General features: G+C 39.3%; 1 protein-coding gene across 1 annotated transcript in view; it reads right to left on the bottom strand.

Annotated features, from left to right (window-relative positions):
- Positions 1-16,093, bottom strand: part of PLBD1 (phospholipase B domain containing 1) — a 41,294-nt gene that overhangs the window by 16,673 nt on the left and 8,528 nt on the right. The window contains exons 2-4 of the mRNA XM_067311109.1: positions 15,081-15,300; positions 7,457-7,540; positions 5,389-5,527 (exon numbers count right to left, since the gene is read on the bottom strand). Coding sequence (XP_067167210.1) covers positions 5,389-5,527; positions 7,457-7,540; positions 15,081-15,300 — 443 coding nt within the window. The remainder of the gene's footprint in view (positions 1-5,388; positions 5,528-7,456; positions 7,541-15,080; positions 15,301-16,093) is intronic.

Below are 16,093 nucleotides of genomic sequence, written 5' to 3'. Positions count from 1 at the left end.
CAAAAATCAAGAGATGCATCTTTGGATAGTTTTAAGCAACTCAGTGGTATAAACCATTTATTAAAATGTCATGACAACTGCTATCTCATGGGAATCCATATAGAGAGACTTGCCATAGTTTCAGCACAGTTTTTCCCCATGTGTGATCCAGCTGCATTTAAAGGACTGCAAGCCAAACACACAAAGAGGAGAAGCTGTTTCCCAACATCCAATTTACACAAACATAATTGCTAACGAAAAGTCAGGCAGAAAAGTAACCAGCAAACAGTACCATCAGCAGAGGAGCAGGTAGGACTGCATGTGAGAATGCTCAGCCAACCTCAAGAAATTTTAATTCTGCTTGTCCTATTAGCTATTACTCCATATTCTCCTCTATAATACCTATCTTCACTGCAACATCTACATGTACCCACATTGGCCCTGCTACAGCATCACTTGGAATTACCTGTATATTTTTAAAAAAACATTTCATATTTATGTGCTATCTTATGATCACTGAGACACAAAAATGCTATAACTACTATGGAGTGCATTCAAGCTAGAAGGAATTTGCAAAGCAAGGAAGCTGTCAGAACTATAAGCACAGAAAAGTGGACAGAGGGTGGGAGGAAAGACCCTCTTGAACAAAGCAGCAAAGATTATGTATATTCAAAGTGTTCCACTGGGTGAGATTAGCTTGTCAGCTCCCCAAACAAATATCAGAGAAGTGAGAAAGAAATTAGGTTGTTAAGCACCCTTTAGAATTCTGTTTTCATTCCCCTTTTCAGCAACAAAGAAATCTTGCTCCAATTTATTTCTGAGAACTCATTCAAGAACTCACCGCTTTGTTTCACTAGGATAAACCTGTTTTTACATTTAAGGCACATTGATGCTAAGTTATATTAGAGAATTCCAATGAGCGCAATGCACAGAGCTTCTCTGGAGTCCCAGTAAAGCAATACATTCAAACAGAAGATTTGTATGTCTGTAATACAGGCCAAATCTGGGAATCTCAGAGAAGCCTGAGGCATCTCCCACCAGGCTGAGAGTTTCAGCTTGAGAATAGCTATTACTGAGTTCCAGAATATACAGAGAAGCATCTTCTATGAGGTGTTAAACAGGGTCCATAATAGGGCATATTATGATCTTTTCTAATCACCTTCTCTCATCTCACATAGCAATGCCAGAAAAACTCCTTGTATGCATGGTTTACATCCTGAAGAAGACTGAATGGCATAAGCTAAGCTGACAAACAGTGAGGCAATGTAGCCACGACAAGAGAAAAACTCCTTTTGCTAGAACGTGTGGCACCTTCTCTAGGGTAGCCCCCCAAAAGTAGCAAAGATCAAAGTGCATCTTCCTCTCCTGTTGAAAGCTTACCATCAGCTGTAAGGACAAATAAAATTAGAAAAGTTAAAAGATAACAGAACCAACCTTAAAGGCTAGTCTATATGGGATAATAGAATAGACAACTTATTCTGTAACAATTGTTTTCTAATAACTTCCCCATGTGTGAGCATTCTCAATACAAAATAAGCAAGTACAAATTGAGGGCTGTCCTAGAATCTTTGTAGGGTTTAAAACTCTTGCACCTCCTTTTCAAGAGTAATTTCGCTGTGTAGACAAGCCCAAGATTAATCACAGCCCAGGAAGAGCATTAGGCAGATGAAAAGGCTTAATGTTCTTTGAGTGCCCCTCCTTCAGAAATTGTCTTGACAGAAGGGTTGGGTTTGTTTACTGGATATAAAAATGTTGCTAAACCAGATGGAATAATTTCACACTTTAGCATGAAAATGTATTCAGATTTTGACATCAATCTTAATGACACCTGCAAATGTCAAACTCAAAATACAGACATTCATAATATACATTGTCACCAAGCAGGTCTGCGATGGAAGTACCCATCTAAAATAGTCCTGCAGGACACCAGGCTTTATGTGATTTAAAAAAGAATTTACAACAGTCCACTACAAAACATATGCTCCACATATACAGGAATAAAAAATATACACTAGTACTACTATCAAACAGTTTAGAGTCCAAACCAAATTTCTCTCTGTAATAAGGCCTGGTTATTTGCGGCAGATACAATGACTTCTATAATATTCACGTGAAGCAGACTTGAAGTTTAAGGGGGATAGAAAAATAGAAAGTTTCAGAGTGACATCTATCTGTATGTACATAATCCAACTCTCATTTAAGCACTGTCTGGATTTGGCATAGTTTTAATCTACCATGCATTGTACAGGACAATGGAAAGTCAGACTTTTTTACTCAGTTTTCCTCAGATGAGTACACATCAACTAATCCACCAAATGTAAAACTAACTACTTGCAAGTTTAAACAGGTATGAGTCATGCTAATAAGAAATCTTGCACACTAAATGCATAAAATTAAAAGCAGATTAGCAATTGATACAGTTTTTGCTTCCGTTCTCCTGAAACAGGAACTATTTTCTTCAACTTTGTCTAGTGCTCAGTGTAGAAATCCACAGACTTTGTAAACAGAGCCTCTTTTCTCCTTCTCTTTCAGAACTTTTGACCAATACTGGTTAACTAACAAACCTCTCTCTCGGTGTTCAGGAGTGCACTTTGTCCATGCATGAGCATTCATTAGGGGGAAAATGAAATCTAAGAACTTTGAAATCCATCTCCTCCTTCCCTTTTCTTCCCCGTGTCTCACCTTTTGGGAGTTAGAGACCATGTAAGAATGTCCAGCCTTTCTTCTGCAGTGTTTAGCCTTGTTCATAGGACTTATGCACATTCAGAGTAATCAGTTGTATTTAGAAGTATACATAGCTTTTCTCAATAGCAGTAAGAACATCAGACAACAAAAAAAGTTTGCCAAGTAGGTTTTTTGGGAAAAAAAAACAAGAAAAAACAAAAAACCCCAAGATATTCTCAGTGCTCTTAACATTTATTACCCTTGCAAATCCAAACCTCTGCATCACTAGAGATCGATAAACTTGTTCCCTAATAACCCATACCCAATACACACAAACACACACACACACACACACATACGTGTATATATAAAGGAATTTTTTTGATCAAAAAAAGCAGCATCTACCAAGGGAAAGAGAGAAGAAGAAACTCACACAGCATGAAGGAAAACGTGCAGTATGAATGAGGTTTTCTTTTCAAAACATGCAGGATTTGTTGTATGTTGCGGGGGCTTTCAGTCACAAGTTCTTTCAAGCATTTTTAAAGAAAGATATGAGTAATGTAAACAGTAAATATCTGCTATTGTATTTCTTGCACAAAGACAGATCAAAATGACATCAGACAAACTGAATCAACGTATGATTGTCAGATGTATGAGAAAACAATCTATTAGCTAAATTTATTCCCCAAACATTGCACTTAAAAATCTAAGGGATTAAACAAAAGAACCTTACTAACATTCTTAAAACACGTACTACAAGAGCAAATTTGAAAACACAGCCTCTTTGGAAGGGGCAGGCGTTCTTGAATCAAAAGGAATAAGCAAGATACTGGAGAATCTGTTGGTCTTCTGTTTTGGGTTTCTTTTTAGTGCTGATGATTTACAGAAGCTGGGATGATTCTCATATCAGTGAATGTGTCAGAGCTAGAATGCTAGTCACTAACATCCTACCTACATGTGTTTTTATTGTCTGTATAAGGTCAGAGGAGCAATCTTCAGGCTCTTTATATCCTGAAGGGGATATGAACAGCAATAAATATGTACACAAATAGCATGTTGTGGCCTACTCCCCCGGAAGTCTTTGGAAAGTGGAACGGTACCCAACTAAGGGAACCACGTGTACTTTTACAAAGCTGTCAGGTACCATTTTGATGCCAAGGAAACCCAAAAGTCTAGGTGCACAGCAGCTGTCCAAACCGTACTCAAGACACTAATGTTAACTTACTGGCTCTGGCAAACAGAGGAAACCATAGCACCATCTTGAGTGCTAAACACACAGATGGGGAAGATTTTTTGCTTTGAATAAAAAGATATGGACCCAATATAGGCGATACTGCTCAAACCAAAAATTTTCAATGGCATAGAAAGGAGTAAAAAGAAATCCCACCATCTGCTGCAGGCATATTTGAGAACGTAAATATATATCACTGCATATAATTCAAGAATAGAGGATACAATTATTTCAGCCTGTACCACATATCTGAACTTTTATTAAACGTACCATTTTTACACAAGCATGCTGATGAGATACAACATGCCCTGACTGAAAGAGGGTCAAAATGACTTAGTCACTTCAGAGGTCAATGTTTTTTGACACCAAATACAGTTAGACAAATGATTATCACAGAACAGACGTTGCAGATAGGACATGTCTACTCTAAGGCTATAGCTCAAACACAACCTAGCACCTTTTTGCCCTGTCTAAATCTAAAGGATTCTGATACAGGTGTTTTGGAAAGGAATTTGAGTTCTTTTCCTGGAAAATTTCTCATTTCTTGCTATCTTCCCTACAATTCAGGCCCACCAGGAAGAATCTCTTTATTATTGTGAACAGACACCATCCTTTTCCTTTTAGTTTGAGCTGGTTTCCATTCCTGAAAGTCCCAGATCAAGTTCTACACATGAAAGAGGTGTGTATTTTACTAAAATTCAGTTGTTTATAATTCAGCACCCCCAACTTCTCTACATCCTTGATATGGTTAAACCAAGACAAAAAGGTCAAATACACCTACTCGAATCCTCAGTTTCACACTGAGAAACCTATCAGACATATCGCAACAGCATTATAAATTACCATACCTGCAGTAGAGTTAATGAAGCTCTGCTATTGCACAAAATTTGATGATCTGGAACACGGTAATTACAATTTCCAGTACAACTTTTAATATGAACTAAAAAAAATTACTTCATTTGGCCTGCCACAGCACTAGCCATACATTTTGTTATGGGAGACTTAAAGAGAAAACAGAAAAGGAAAAGACACTGAGCAATGAAAAGCATACTCCAAAATCTAAAGACTTTTAAGGTTGATGATTGGAAATAAGAACAAAAGCTCAAGCTCCCAACTTGCTGATTCATGCTGTTGCAGCTACTCTTTATACCCAGAGGGTAATTTGCTCAAAAACGGTTTTAAAGTGATGACAGCAGGCACCTTAGCAGGTGTCTGTCCTTCCAACATTTGTACTTAGATACAAAAAACATCCCCAGTCTCATCAGCACATGAGAGCCCCAGATTCCAAGTCCAGTTCAGAGGAGGACTCCTCTCACATCACCACAGATCAGTTACATTATCCACATTGAACAGCCACTGGAATTTTTGTAGAGTGGCATGCAGAAAGAATACTTGCCACCAATTATCTTCCTTCCTTTTTGTTAATATCAGATTTCCTTCTACTCTACTCCCATCTACTACTGTCCTTTGACATCCCATCCCCAACTACTAAAAAAGAGACACATCAATCTTACTGTTTGTTTGTGTAGCTTAGCCCACTCGAGGGCTCCCATGTACAGACCATCCAACTGTGCAATAATATAGCCAGCATGCCTCCAAAAGGGGTCATCTTTATTATTTTTGATTTGTTGTCTTGTCCATTGATCTTGTCTCCTGCAGAGGAACAAACAGGTTGGGGTTTTCTCGCTTTTTGTTTTAGAGTATAATTGATAATGCAGGGAAGAGACAAATGCAGGCCTGTATTATGACCCAGATGATCCAACCTTCCTAGTGTTTTGAGGGAAATCCTGGTTTGGAGATCCTGCAGACATGAAGGTTGCATCCTCTGGGTGTAAATGTCCAGACCCATGCATGTACCTAAAGTAGTACACTTCTACTGGCACACACCCCTTTAACATAAACAAAAGAGATGGACGCCACCTCTGTGAGGGACTCGCCTATGTCAGATCGAACCTCCCCTTACAGTCAGTAAAGAGAAACAAGCATTTGATAGGTCAGATGAACTGCTCACTTTAAATGCCTACTTTAGGAAAAAACTTACTGACCTTTGAAGTGCCTATCCTGAGTATAAGTGCAATGAAGGCTTTCTGCTGTTGGTGCTCAAACACTGCCTGACAGCCATTGCTGTCCTCCTCTGAGGAAAAGGTGGGAGGCCAAACAAAATCATCCCATGAGCCAAGTCCAGTCAACAGGCTACCAGCCAAATAACTCAGGTTTACGGCATGGGGCAACACAAGCTGAACAGACCCTAGGGCAAGAGTAGTCAACATTATGAGGATCTCCAAGAATTCCCTCTTTGGCTTGTGGTCAAGGGGCCATAAAAGAACCACAGTTATTAGAATAAGTCAGGACCAGATTCTGGCCTCTGGTTCTGTATCTATCCAGCATTTCATATGGCAGCAAAAAAGAGTGAATGAATCTGGCACGGAAACAAACTCTTCTAGCAGACAGCAGTGTATGGGTGACAAAGGCAGCCAGATTTTGCTTTCTCAAAGTCACAAGAGGTAAGAAGTATGTCAGAAGAAACAGGCATATGGTCACAGCATTCAGGGCTACAGGCTTTCAGTATGAGGCAGCATATAACAAGACTTCTATAAAATAAAGCAGTGCTGCAGGAGTCTAGGATATAGGCAAGAGAAAAATGATACAAGGCCATCTAGCATTGCTCCCACCATCTCAACACCACATCTCTGGGGATACAGTTGCTACACTGAGTCATTCTGGAAAAAAAACATTGCCTAGACATGGTGGCTACATCATTTTTTTCACAAGGAGGGCAGTAAGGCTGAAGGATAGAAGGACAGAGAGCGCACTAAGGTTTTTCTTTTTTTTTCTTCTATTCGAATAGGCTACCAACAACAGACTTTATATACATGCAGCAACAACAGAATTAATCAGATATACATCCCCATGTGAGAAGCACAAAATGAGGGAAAAATGGGAAAAAGTAATCTACAGAAGTGACCAAAGTTTTACAGAAGTGTTTAGAATGGAAGAAAACTTAAGTCTAAGGAGATTGAAAAAAGGTGGTAATCACAGCTGATTCTCCCAGTACCTGGCATGGTTCTTTTCCCACTTGTAATTTCCCACCAGTGTAACTGCACTATTTGAGTAGAATTACTTTTGATTTATACAGCTGAAGAGAAAAGGGAACCGGGACTTTTCTGATTAGCACAGAATTTACTTCAATGGTAGAACAAGCAAGATGCTAACCTAGGAGTGGAAGGAAAGGATACACAGTGCTAAAAAGATTAAGGTGCCAAGAGATCACACTGTTCAGTATAACATTCAAAATACCAGCTTTTCAGAAAAGGTTATTGACTAGAATAAGCTTCAGAATTCACTGGCCTTATCCCATTGTAATGATAGTTTTAAACACTTCCTTGAATGAAAAGAATTAGGGATTCTACCTTTCTTTATGTATGTTTAGAATTCTTTTTATACTAATGGCATACAATCAGATGAAAAGTAAGCATATATTTTCTACAGCCCATAAGGAAGAGAATTAAAAAAAATGAAAAGCACCGTCATTCTCTGACCCCAAATTTTGAATATTTTCTTTTCTAATAACTTAATACATACTCCATAAAATTCTGAACTCCGCTTCGAATGGTGGGATTCTTAATTAATTGTGGATACATATTTGCAGCATGGTCATACATACGCCTGAAAGAACAAGAGCAGCAAAAATTACTGTTTTGCATCTTTCCTCCCCTTCCCTTACCGCCCCATTGGTCAACAAGCATTGATATACAAGCAGCACAGTCCACAAAGTCATCTTTTCCTAATCAGATAAATAACTTTACATCTTTAATGCACAACAAACAGCAAAGGTAACAAATGGTTAAAATTAAACTTAAAATAAAAGGCCTTGCTAATACCTACTCAAACTGCTGTACAATGGAAAAAGATGTGAGAATGAGATTAAACTACTTTGTAGCAAAACTTCAGGTTTAGGGAATGTTTGTAGGCCAGAAGCATCTGGGTAGTCCTAGCATGCTAATTTAAAGCACAAAAGAAATGGTTTACTGGAGAACTATTCCATCTGGGACCAAGAAAGCACTGAGGTGAAGGGGATATAATTGCTGATTCAATAGTGAGAGAGAAACCCAGATTGACATCTAACAGTTTTACTTACCATTAACCAAGTGTCCTCTCCTTACTGATTAAACTAAATATCCATGTTTTAAAGTGTATATTTAGAAATGAAGAGTTGATCCTGCTTGTTCCCACAGAATAGAGATTGGTGTTAGCTCTAACTCGATTCAGCATTGTAGAGAACAAAATTATTGTGAATTTTTGTTGAGTTCAGTAGCTGTTTTGTTCCCATTAATAAAGAGGAAGAAAAGATTTTCAGAATGAAACACTGCACATTTCAAGATGAAATTAACCTTCAAAAAGAGCTCAGGAGTCTAAAACTTAAAAACATTCTTCCATTTTAGGTCAAATGAAATTGTCTAGATCAAACCAAAATAGAACTTTTGTGTTTTCTCATTATGTTAATTTTTCTCCAATCAAATTTCTTAATCTGGTTTAAACTGAACTAAGGTGTTTCCAGTCACTAAATCTTTAAATAAATAAATAAATAAAAATTAAAAAAAGCGGCAGGGGGAGGGTTGTTTAGTTCTAGGTATAGGTCAGCAGGAAATTATTTTGCCAAGGTCTGGAGCTGGTAGAACTACATCAGTCATCAGTAAAAGTAGCTCCTACCAAGTGCTGAGAGAGAAAAAGCAGAACTGAGAAATGGATACTAGCCTCAATGAAAGCACATGCCAGTAAGACAGAATTCCTTGTATTAAAATCCATGAGGGCAACTTCCTCTGGGAAGGGTACAGATAGGAGCTATTCTTTACAGTTTCTCTTGGGGCATAATTAAAGACTATAGCAGAGATGATTGAGCAGTTTGCTGGGAATTAAAGATACTGAACTGTTGACCTCCTCCCTTCTCTTTCAGTCCTTCCCCCCCTTTCCCTGTTCCCAGTTCTTTAGGTACCACTTGGTTGTGCGATACCACTGCTTCATATGTCAACTCTGGCACTCCTTTGACTACAAAATCTAAATGGTCTGCAAAACATTCAGGCAAAACATTAAGCCAGCAAGAAAGCGAATTATTTTTCTGGCACATTTGCAGTTGGAATTGGGTTATCATGTAGCAGATAAGCACCAGAGCTGGTGCAAGACTGCAGCTTCCTGCTAGGTTAGAAAGTCAATGCATGAAAGGGCCGGATCAGTGCCGGGGAGCTGCAAGTGAGGGGGTAGGATCTGTGGAGGGGGACAGGATCTGCAGAGGGAGGAGCAAAATCTCCAGCAGCTGTACACCACTACACCTGTCATGAAACTGTAGTCATACTATCAATTTTAGTTTCTCAGTTTCCCATTTAACAAAAGACTACATGCCATAACCATAGCACACTTCTTGAAGAGGGTAAGAAAGTTGAAGAGGCTGATCAATATCCTGCACCCTTGCAGTCACAGGGAATTCAACAAGTAAAATTCCCAAGCAATTTTAGAAGTAAATTATCATGTAACATGCTCCATACTACAAGTCAGAGCTCTGATGGGACTAGAAAAGGGGGGGGCAAGCAGCATGAAATGGTCTTTTATGGATGAGAGCCAAATGAGGAGGATAAGAACACCCAGGATACTACTCTAATCACTGCCTGGGCTGGGACAGATAATCAGGCTTCTAGGTTCAACCATCAGCTCTAGTGTCTTCATTTGGTGCACTCAAAGGGTATGCAACACAAGGCAGATGTTACACTAGTGGTACTTTGCAGCTGTGATGACTGATGTAGGGACTGGGTTTGTTCACAATCAGGGGACTGAAAACAACTTCTTTAATGGCCTTCCTTCTTGTATCATGCTAACAGAGGAAAGACAATGCCAAGAAATGATTTTTCTTTTTTAAATGCCCAAGGTTACTGAGTTTTTTCTCCTAAACGCCCTGTGGGTTTTTTTTTTTTTCTTTTCTTTAACAAAGCTCCTATGCGTATGGCTTGCATGTTTCATAAGCGTATTATCCTCTGAAGTAAAGTGGACCATTATAGTAAGGTAAGGCTTTGCAACTCTATCTAAAGCCAAATGCAAGGCAATTACAAAGCTGGGACAAGAATTAAAATTACAAAATCATAAAGCAGAGCTCTATTTCTTCAAATTAGAGGAGCATGACGGGACTCAGGTCAGCTAAAGTCATATCGTGGCAGGGGGTGGGGAAGTACAATTAATAATGGTTCAAATTTAAATCCTACTCTTAGGCACTTCACATATCCCCATTGGAACTGATTAAAAGTATGTGCTTAATGTCACAGATTTGGATGTACTCTGCCATTGAACAAATGAAGTGAGGCCTCAGCAACACCTCTGTTTGTAGTAGGTGAGGGGAATTTAAATCCAAGAAAACCAGAGCAAGCAACTTTGGCTGGATAATAGGACTGATCCTTCCAGAGAGGTGAGAGATTGCAGTCAGAACATACTGATGTCTGGATCTCTAGACACTAGGAATGGGATTTATCCCACCACTAACTATATATGTTTATAAAATAGAGAGTTACTATCTGAATCAGGTGTCTACACTGGAAAGAGATGAATCATGCTCTAGAAATGCCTGTGTTCCTATCCTGACCCGTAGAAGGGTCTGACTAGCTCAGCTATTGATTTTTACTCTACAGACCTATAAAGCTAGAGTTGAGATGTAATCTGAAATAAAACAGTCCTGTGTGGGTTTTTTTTGTTTGTTTGTTTTAATTCATTTGTCTTGCATTTGGCTTGGTTTCCTACCAAGAACAAAACTTATCCTTTAAAAGGGCTATTTTGTCACTCCTATGCTTACATCAAGAGGTCCAGCTGTGCCTAGAAACCTTTCTTCAAGCCATAAGTGTAATGCAAGGACTGAGATAGCTGAACATTCCTGGAAGTCTCTGAATTGCGAGCACTCTTGCCCTGGAGCTCCTGCTAGCCAGACAGCCTCTGCAGGAACCTGCACTTTGACCTCAGTTCAAGCTTCCAAAGTATCCCTGTGTCAATGCCATACATGAGATCAGAGCTCTTCCTGGTAGGACTCTAGAATTTCTTCAAGGAGGTACCTTGGGTCATTTCTCCTTCATGAAGTCATTGACACAAATGGAAGCAAGACAGCTGGAGACCCTGGAGTTGTCCAGGCTATAGGTAACAATACATTAAGTAAGCCTGGTAACTGAGATCCACACTAATGTCTTCCTTTCAGGGGCTGTGCCACAGTCACTCATGGTGGTGCTTGTACAGTACAGTCACATAGTGTCAAGTGTTTGTCTTCACTCCAAACCCACCCTTGAAGCCATGCTGCATGGCAGTGCAGACATGGTGACCGATTGGGTCCCACAGGGGGGAACTATGCAATCCCATCTCAGTAAGGATACACAGACTAGCAGCTGTGAGGATGACTTCAGAGAGCCCAAAGATGACCAAATACACTCATGACAGAGCATTTGTTTTAGTTGCCCAAACAAGGAGATAGACATCTGATTATAAGTTCTTTCACTTTTGAAAATTTGGAGCAATTTCCCCCCCCCCCTTAAAAATAACTTACAAAGCAAGAATTCCTAGTTTGGGCCAAAAGCGGCTCTGGGATCCCCCAATGAAGAAATGCTATATGCCTATTTTATTCAGATGCACTACAATGTATATGTTTATTAATAACAGAGAGAGTTCATCTCATCTGAGCTGAGAGTTTGGAAACCCAAAAGAAGTCATAGAAATATACTACCTCCTTCCCCCCCACTCCTGGTCTCCCTTCCTTTTTCATCTTTCTCCTATTCCCCTGAATTTATGCCACTAAGCTACACGAGATCTGGATGCAATCCTTTAAAATGAAAGGGGTACAAGCAGTTTGGTTTTGTTGTTTGTTTTGTCAAATCAGCAGAGCTTTGAATGTACTGATACGGAATTAGGCAGAAATAAATTAATGCTCTTCCAAGGCGAAGTAAACTATTAGTTTCACTTCGCGGAATATTTTGTTTGGTAAAAGTTAAAGTAGGTAAAAAGCATTGCAGGATACCTCCTTTCGTTGCTGTTTTGAAAGGATTTTCATGATGAAAACTAGCTAGGATCTACATGTTCCTTAGTGTAATGGAGCATGCCAGTCAATTTAGATAGTATTCCTGAAGCTCAGTGTTCGATAGGGAGTGGTTGTTGATGCAGGTAAAGCTTTCGGCACACTGGAACAGATTGTTATACTCTTCCCTGCTGTTACCAGGACAGGATAGCCCTTAAAAAGGGACATTGAGCTCTGTGCAGTTGCTGTGGGCACCGATGTGTGCAAAAGGAGAATGAAGGCGTTTAAAGACTTCTTCTCATGAGAGAAGTCTCAACAGTGCTAAAGAGCTTCCCTGAACACAGGTTGAATATACCAGGCAGTTTGATGGAGATAGGAACTAGAGCCTGAGAGAGACTCTTTCCAGATCAATATGGAAGACTTGTTTAACTGTCCCAGGGAAAGAACATCTGCCTTGGCATTAATTAGGATTCTGAATATTTAGGCAAAAGAAAGAAGGAGAAACAGGGTTTTGAGAGGAAACTTAAAGCCTTCAAGTTTCAGCCAGTTCTCACTACTCCTGTGGTTCAGCAAAGTGCAAACCCACTGTGAAAGAGGATCTGCCAGTTTGCCATTTATTGAATAAGAGACACACCAAGGTCTTGCAGGTAAATACTGAAGTAATAAATTCTGCCTTTTCAAGGGTCAGTGGAGCATATCACAAATTCATCTCTGCTCATTAGCCCATTTTAGGTAGGTATTCTTAGCTTCACAGAAGAGCCCTCTTATCTGAAATAACTTTACAAGACCTGACAATAAAGGCTGATATTCATAACCCTCAGTGAGGAATATGCTCCCAGTGCAGTCATAGACATACTAAGGGGCAAAGGCATAGCCCAAAACTAAATTCAAGTGGTATGTATAATATTTGATAGTCGTTTTAGTGATGGTAATCATTTTCAATTATTGCACTGTCTGAGGATTTCTCAGTGGATTTCCTCAAGAAGTTTCCTCAAAAGAAGAAAGGCTTTGGTTATTTCTGTTTCTGCATCTTAATCCATTCTTAGACTTAAACTGCTTTAAACCAGTTGAGGTCCCCAGCTTGCTTAAAAAACAGGTCTCACACCTGCTTTCCTAACCTTTTCATTAATCCAAACCCTCAACTTCATTTTCAGATTTTTCCAGTTCTCTTTTCATTGTTATTTCTGCTATATCCACCTCTTGACAAAGGGCTGCTCAGTGGTGGAGCTAGCAGCACTGCAGTAACAACAGCTAGGGTTGGAAAACAGCCCTGGTAAGCATCTTGCCTAGAGAAGGGGAAAACCTTGAACAGTCACTTGTGAGCGCCATCACTTAGGCAAAACTTTACTAACACCTGTGGAAAGACACAGGAAAAACTCCCTCCTCTAAGCCTGCAAGTAGACTAGGACATGCGATAAAGTGCTTGCATATACTTTTTCCACATTCAATCCATGTTTAAAGGAATGGGTCTATACTAAAGTTTTGTTTTGTTTTTTTTAAAAAGACAGCTAGGAAGACTTAAGTCTGGTATGGAGGCAGGGGAAATAGGAAGAGGTTTGTTGAAACTAGAACATTATTTGCCATCTGGGCTTACTACTTAGAGCTCAGTCCATGCTATGACAGAGTTTCAGCTTAATCACGTAGAGATGAATGCATCTAGGTACAGCCTTAGTGAAATTCTGTTGCACAACACAATCGTAACAAAATATTTTGATGTAATACTAACATCCACCAGATCCAAACACAGTTTACATAAGCTGACTGAATAGTACATAATATTGACATCTCATGCCACAATCTAATAGCAAATATTTAAATCTCTTATATGCACTTCCTTTCCCTTCCTGCTTGGGGTACATGCTGTGCACTCAGAACGCTAAGATTCCTCCTTCCTTGCCCCAACAAAGTGTTTTGTTATTGACAAGTATTACTTTATTGAATTTCCTTCATACTATAATATTCTTGTCCAGAGACCTAGTTGTCTCTCCAGAAAAGTCCACTGGAGAGTCACTTTAACACATTATATGATCAAAGAACTATCTGTAAATCTTAATTGATCTTAAAATGTCTTACTACTCATTAAAATTAATATTATCTTGTCCAGCAGCCACAGTTGACATAACTGTTGCACAAACAACTCTGCCCTGCTGGCCCGTTCAATGTAGCCTATGGATGTGTATTTCAGTGTTCTGGAAGCAAAGCTGGTAAAGCCAAATTCATGTCACAGCATTCATCACAAACATCTCCCAACTATTCCACAGACAGCATCAGACCTTGGGAATTTTTCTTTCGCTGTGACTAAGTCAACAGAGGAAAAGATGGAACCTGTTCAACTCCAAGCCACATCATGTACTTAGCTGTAGCACCAGGTATTTCCCATCAGTTAGTATCTTATAGTCCCATGCTATCTTCCCACTTAGCCAAGAATGGTTAAAAATTAAAAAAACCACACACCCAACACACACTGCTGTGAATTCATAACAAGTACAAAAATGCTGTCAATTTTCCATAGATTTGTGTTGTAAGATTCAGTCCCTCACCCCTCCAAAGGTCCTTCAGGAGCACACTGAACCTTCTAGACCAAGGCCAGTCTGCCTCCTAGCCTATCAGTACAATTTTTAAATTTGTCCAAGAGATACTAAACTTCTCAGCACGTTGTGAGGTTTCAGTCTGTTGCCCAGCAGTTTCTGGACAGTGTTTGCTGAAAAAGCTCCTTAAGAAAGTCCTGAGGCCTTTGCTAGCCACACTTCTCCCTGCCTGAACTGTTCTCAAGTGTCTTGTCTGCTGATGGTCAGTCACCTAACTATAGGCTGGGGAAATAACTATTCTTTCTGCTATCCTTTTGTAACTATTTACAACACAGGGCTTATGCACTTCATTACACATATGCACATTCTGCGATTACATTACTTGATCAGTAACACAGATACAGTACTCATCTATCTCACCAAGGTGTTAAGGAACCTACAGGATGAAGAGGAGAGTGCACAGAGCAGAAACCACATCTTCATCCTGTAATAAAGATGCTATACTTCATACTTACTACTAATTAAAAGAACAGCACACAGTTGCTAAATGTATAGTTAGTTTAAACAGACAGGAAATAAGGAGAAGAAGAAACTAGTACAGAAAGCCACTGGAAGTGTTGCAAGTTGAGTTGCTTCCTCGGCTACTTACGGAGCTGTGAGATACCCTTCCAAAAAGCCAGATGCATACATGATATCTTCATTGCTTAAGGTCTGACTGCCATAGCCTGCTCTGATCTCCAGAACTCCCCAACCTGTTGTCTGTATAGTGTCATTGTAGAAACCATAGGCATCTCCACTTCTGTCCAGTGTATTCTTGACCTGAAGTGTTTTCTCAGCTTTATTCCAGTACACAGTTGCATAGCGGATTTCTAGGGTGAAAACGAAAGGGGTCAAGGGAAACAAACAAACAGACAAAAATGGGAAATTAGTCTCGCAATACACCTGACAAAGCAACAGGTTTTATAGGAACTTCATTTCACTTAGACAGTGCTGCATCTCACAGAAGATTGAAGGGATCAGAGAATTAGTTGCAACATGTACAGAATGTTTCAATTTTCAGGCTGGTAACTCCAGTTGAAGTTTCTAGTCCCAAGCATCATTAATTAGCTGTTATTACATAGCTGTATGCAGATTTATGCAAGAGAGTTGAATGGGTTGGTCTATCACATTTTTGGAAGTCTCATTGCAGAATTTCCAAAGACAGAGAACTAACAAAGTAGTTGCTGCAAAACAAGACTAAAAGTAAGGCTTACTACAGGGAAGCATGAGTAGGTATTTCCTATCCAATACTGAATGCCAAAATACTCTCTTGGCACAAGTTTAAAGGATTAATTTGATTGCTTTCTATCAGGTTTAGTTCCACCATGTATAGTAACACAGATGTTAACATACTGGAAAGTGGTATGAGAACTAACTGGAGTTTTACCAGGACAAAAGATAAATACTCTTATGTTACTCATTAGGAAATTAGTTACATCTCCTTCAGTATAAAGCATCTGACACAGCTGAGTCTTGAAATAAAACTTAGAAGAAAAGTGTTCCCTCACCTGGCCCAAAAGAAAATCTATACAAATCTTATTGAAAGTAATTTTAAAAGACAGCATGTCTTAGCAACTGGAAAGGATTATAGCTACTGTCAAATTTGCTTTCCACCTAAAGATT

This window comes from Apteryx mantelli, chromosome 1 (assembly GCF_036417845.1).
Source record: "Apteryx mantelli isolate bAptMan1 chromosome 1, bAptMan1.hap1, whole genome shotgun sequence".
Lineage (NCBI taxonomy): Eukaryota > Metazoa > Chordata > Aves > Apterygiformes > Apterygidae > Apteryx > Apteryx mantelli.
Note: the sequence above shows the minus strand (reverse complement) of the source record. Positions and strands in the feature narration are given on the sequence as shown.